We start from the raw sequence: 4,603 nt of genomic DNA, 5'->3' as shown, positions 1-4,603 counted from the left end.
TCCAAACATCAGTATACATTGATTTTGAATGACTTTCTAGTTGCATTTGATTATTATTATTCTTATTCATCTGATTCATTATCCCGTTCAGTTTAACATAGGAATGTTCTATTTCAATTTGGTATCTCTTATTAGTAATAACAGATTTATCCAAATTCTGTGAATTACCTTTACTGAATGCTGAACAAATGTTTGTAAGCAATGGAAAAGGTATCAAATTATGACTTTGAAACATATTGTAAACATGACTTCTCATTTTTGCATAATCATAATTAATTTTTGAAGGATTTTGTCCTAAAAAAACGGATGTAGCAAATGCTATTGCTAAAATACCGCAATCATTATTATTTCTTTGATATTGCACACTTTCAAAAATTAGTTTCTCTTTATCTATTCTTCCTTTTTTAGTTAAATAGGGAAATAATTGAATTAAAAATTGTTCATGGCAAATATGTAATTGATTGAAATTGCACGAATCGTAAATATGAATAAAATGCGTATCATAATAACAAGCAATCCAGTGACCACCTACACAGTTTTTACATAAATCATTACAGCTGTGTACTATTTGTATATGTACCGAGTCGCAGGGAATTGGTTTAAGCCACTCGCGACCTGGAGCTAGCATGATATTCTGCAGAGATAACGTACTTCTAGGTTGAATAATAGGATAAGATTTTTGAGAATGTATATGCAAAATAGAGTGAAATAGATCAATGTGGTTATCTTTCAATTTTGATCCATCTAAAATTAGTTTTTTATCAGCTTCACTAATTTTATAACGATAGATTGCATTTGGCTTAGTCATAATCTATTTTATATATATATATATATATATATATATATATATATATATATATATATATATATATATAATAATTTTCTTACTTGAAATTATTTCATTTTTCAATATTTATTCAAAATTTGAAATTTATAAACTTCGTTAAAATAGTAAAATTATGTAACATACAGAATTATGTCTATTTTATTTTTTACGAAATTAAGAAAAAATAATTCAAATGAATTGTTTAAAAACTTTGAAATATTCTTAAATAATTTCTTGTAATAACAGTTGTCAAATATATATATCTATTATATTGTTATTGCTAATTTTTGTAATTTTATCATAATTATACTTAGTTTTACATCAAAATATAAAAGTGTAATACGAAAACTCTGGCTTTACTTTAAAAAATTATTTTTTTAAATGTCTAGATAGCTATTAAAAATACTTGCCTTGTTTATTTTCTCATCAGATTTAGAAGATTACAATTTGAAAATATTTCTTAAAAAAATATTTTTCTGGAAAATATATTATAATATTCATATCAACATATACAAAAAAATACAATATCGACTCATATATTTTTCAAGCTAACGCAAAGTTATTTACTGCATTTGTAGAATAATATGTTAATTCAATGTCAGAAAAAAATATTAATTCTATAACTCGTATAAAAAATAATACTATTGAATTGCAAATAAGCTTAAAAAATGGTATGATTTTTTCTTTGAGTAGGTTTTTTATTTTAGTTTATAAGCTTCATTAAATTAATTGAATTTTATATATTTATTTGGGCCCTGATATAAGCTTAATTGACAATTATATGTGATAAACCTGATTTCTTATTAAAAATTACAAACATGATTGTTAGAATTTAATTGTTAGTTTTATTTTGATTGAAATAATAAATGATGAAACTATAATGAATACATTAAAACGTACAATTTTCAACTATATTTTATTTGGACATTTATGGTGCCAGAACGTCTTTACAGAAAAAAAACTATCACACTTTTTACACTGTTTCTTAAAATTTATTGAATTATCTTGAAATGATCTTGATGAGACAATTATTCCAGTTAATTTAAAATACACACCATATCCTCTGTTTCTTATTGACGATAAAACATTTCTACGTTCAACATCATTTTTACTATTCAACATTTTTTTAACATCAGTTTCAGTAGAGTGATTATTCTTTAAATGCCTAGGAAATTGATGTACAAAAGAAGCACAATATAAACAAAAAGGTCTTTTCAGTTTTGGAACAGTTTCTAGAAAAAAAATAGTTCATAAATTAGTCTATTTGTCAGTCAAGATACAATAATAGTATGTATTGAGTAAGAATAGTTTACCTGGACGGTTAAGAAGCACTCTAGGTATATTCACATCTTGTATGTGAACCATACCAGTACAGCAAGGGTTATGCCACTGTTTGTAATTTATGTTATCAATAATTCCTTTGCGACATTTATCACACCATTGCATGACAAGTATTTTTGAAGAACAATCACCACTATCTAATATCAAGCTAGTTGAAATAGCTTTAACTTCACCTATGCTACTTTTATAGTTATTCAAACAATAAAATCTATATCTGTGTAGAATACTATAATACTGTATTAATTCAAAAATATTTAATACTATTTGGATATAGATAAAATTATCAAATTTATTTAGGAAAATAATTTGAAATTCCCAAGATTGGTTGGCAATTAGAAGTACATATATATCATTATGAAGAATTTCCATTATATTCTGAATAAATATTTTCCTCAATATTGGGGTAATTTCAAGCAAATTATTAGTTGAAATCTCAATATAACTATTGAAATTGCACAGAGTAACACAGTTGGCATCAGATTCTCTTGTATTAGTGATGTCATACAGTTGTGAAAATGCTAAAAATATAATATATATAAATAGTTAGATAGTTGAACTTATTTGTCGCATATAAATATCATTTATTTACCTGTATTGTTTTTGATTTCCTTAAAAATACCTTCATTTTTTTCTTCACAAGTTTTACAAGCACATTCATTATTATTATCACCAAAATAATTCATTCCATAAAAACACAATAGTTCTTCTCCAGCTTCAATTTTTTTTATTGTTTTTATTTTTATAGATATTTTGGTCTGTGAATCATATTGACAATTTGGGTTGCAGTCATGATTTACCAAGGCTGCAGGGCCTAACATAATCATATCCTTATTTGATTTACTACTTCTCATGAGAGAGAAGTCTAGATTTTGTGCCTCTAAATGTATTTTTGTTTTATTGTTGATGATTTTATACAAACCGATGAGCAGATCCAATTTAATACCTTTATCTATGTTCATTTTTGCAAGAATCATGAGTCCTTTATAGCAGTCACCTTTATAGCGATTACATTCTTTAATTTCAATCACAGAATTTTTACTAATAATTTTAATATATGATTCTAATGCCCACTCTAACCAAGATAAATACTGGATATTCCATTCCATATAAAGCATGTCTTTTTACAATCTCTTCTATTAGGTTTTTTTTTAAGATATGGTAATTTTTTTCATTCACTGGTAAATGTTGATGCAATAAATGTTCTAATTTTTTCTGAATTTTCACAGGAAGCTCACAATTTTTATCAATTTTCCTAGTTTTAAATCCGATATAAGGGTGTAATACAAGCACTTTACATGCATCATCGACACGAATCAAATCCCAACTATACATTTTTTTCGTATTTCTTCTCTCATCTAATTTACGGTCGATATCTATTACAAGTTTTTGGTTCATTTCAAAGATAATAATTTATTAAATTTATATTATGTTATTTATTGACTACAAATTATATGATTGTTTACAAGCCATAATATATAAATAACAATATACAAATATTAATATTGTTAAAAAATCGATTATTTGTAAGTTAATTTATCCGAAATACGAAAGTGACTTTGTTTTGAAAATGCAATACAATAAAAAATTCATGTTTTCAGAAATCAACTTCAAATTAATATTTTTTCCGAATAATTCTAAATTTAATGATGGCAATCAATTGTTCTTCAATCAATCACTAAATTTATGATTTGTACTTTTTAGTTTGTTTACGTTTAATTACTTGAATATAATAAAAATAACTCTTAGAGGTAAACAGATGTTTTACCTCTAAGTAAAACATATGTATGTAAAAGTATGTTTAACCTATTTTGATTATCAAACCCAGCTAACTTCAGTTATTCAATTACTTATAGCAATGAATATAGACTCTCATTCATAGACTGTTGAGTGTAGACAGTGGACAACCCAACCCATAGTTCATAGTGTCCACACTGATACATTTAATACGCATGGGTTTATTTAAGTTATATCAGTGAAATTGGTTTTAGCACTATCTAGTTTGGGACTAGAGCTACCAAGCCTATAATGAAAACTTAATTTATTTTTAATACAATGGTTATTGGGGCGTACTAAAAAATTATAACGATGAAATTTAATCTCTAAATAACGAACTATTAAATGATCAATTAATTTTTTAACTATCTTCAAATTTATAAAACAAATAAAATTAAATTAAAACTTTAACGAATTATATTTCACTACTCTGTTCTCGAATAACTATCTAGTACATGGATTTTTAATGAAGTCACGTGATTGTTACATTATTTTTTATTAAATAGTCAAGAACCGCCTAAACTTATAACCTTATTTAAAAGTGTTTTTTTATTATTGAAAAATGGTATTGAACATAAGAATCTTTTGTCATCAATAAGAAACCGAGGATTTGGTGTGTATTTTAAATTAACTGAAATAATTGTCTCATTAAGATCATTTCAA

General features: G+C 25.0%; 1 protein-coding gene across 1 annotated transcript; it reads right to left on the bottom strand.

Annotated features, from left to right (window-relative positions):
* Positions 1-1,733: 1,733 nt before the first annotated feature.
* Positions 1,734-3,716, bottom strand: LOC131663007 (uncharacterized). The gene is made up of 3 exons (XM_058933065.1): positions 2,757-3,716; positions 2,140-2,685; positions 1,734-2,058 (listed from the first exon to the last, which is right to left on the bottom strand). Exons 1-3 carry the CDS (start codon positions 3,280-3,282, stop codon positions 1,736-1,738), a joined length of 1,395 nt encoding a protein of 464 aa, XP_058789048.1. The 5' UTR covers positions 3,283-3,716; the 3' UTR covers positions 1,734-1,735.
* Between the last annotated feature and the right edge of the window lie 887 nt (positions 3,717-4,603).

This window comes from Phymastichus coffea, unplaced genomic scaffold (genome assembly GCF_024137745.1).
Source record: "Phymastichus coffea isolate CEN01 unplaced genomic scaffold, Cenicafe_Pcof_1.1 PCOF00029, whole genome shotgun sequence".
Classification (NCBI taxonomy): domain Eukaryota; kingdom Metazoa; phylum Arthropoda; class Insecta; order Hymenoptera; family Eulophidae; genus Phymastichus; species Phymastichus coffea.
Note: the sequence above shows the minus strand (reverse complement) of the source record. Positions and strands in the feature narration are given on the sequence as shown.

Excerpts from the sequence above, each read along its gene's own strand:
- LOC131663007 (XM_058933065.1), bottom strand. The coding sequence starts at position 3,282 with ATGCTTTATATGGAATGGAATATCCAGTATTTATCTTGGTTAGAGTGG. Across the intron at positions 2,686-2,756 it reads GGAAATCAAAAACAATACAG|CATTTTCACAACTGTATGAC; the intron begins GTAAATAAATGA and ends TTATATTTTTAG. Across the intron at positions 2,059-2,139 it reads AGTGCTTCTTAACCGTCCAG|AAACTGTTCCAAAACTGAAA; the intron begins GTAAACTATTCT and ends TTTTTTTTCTAG.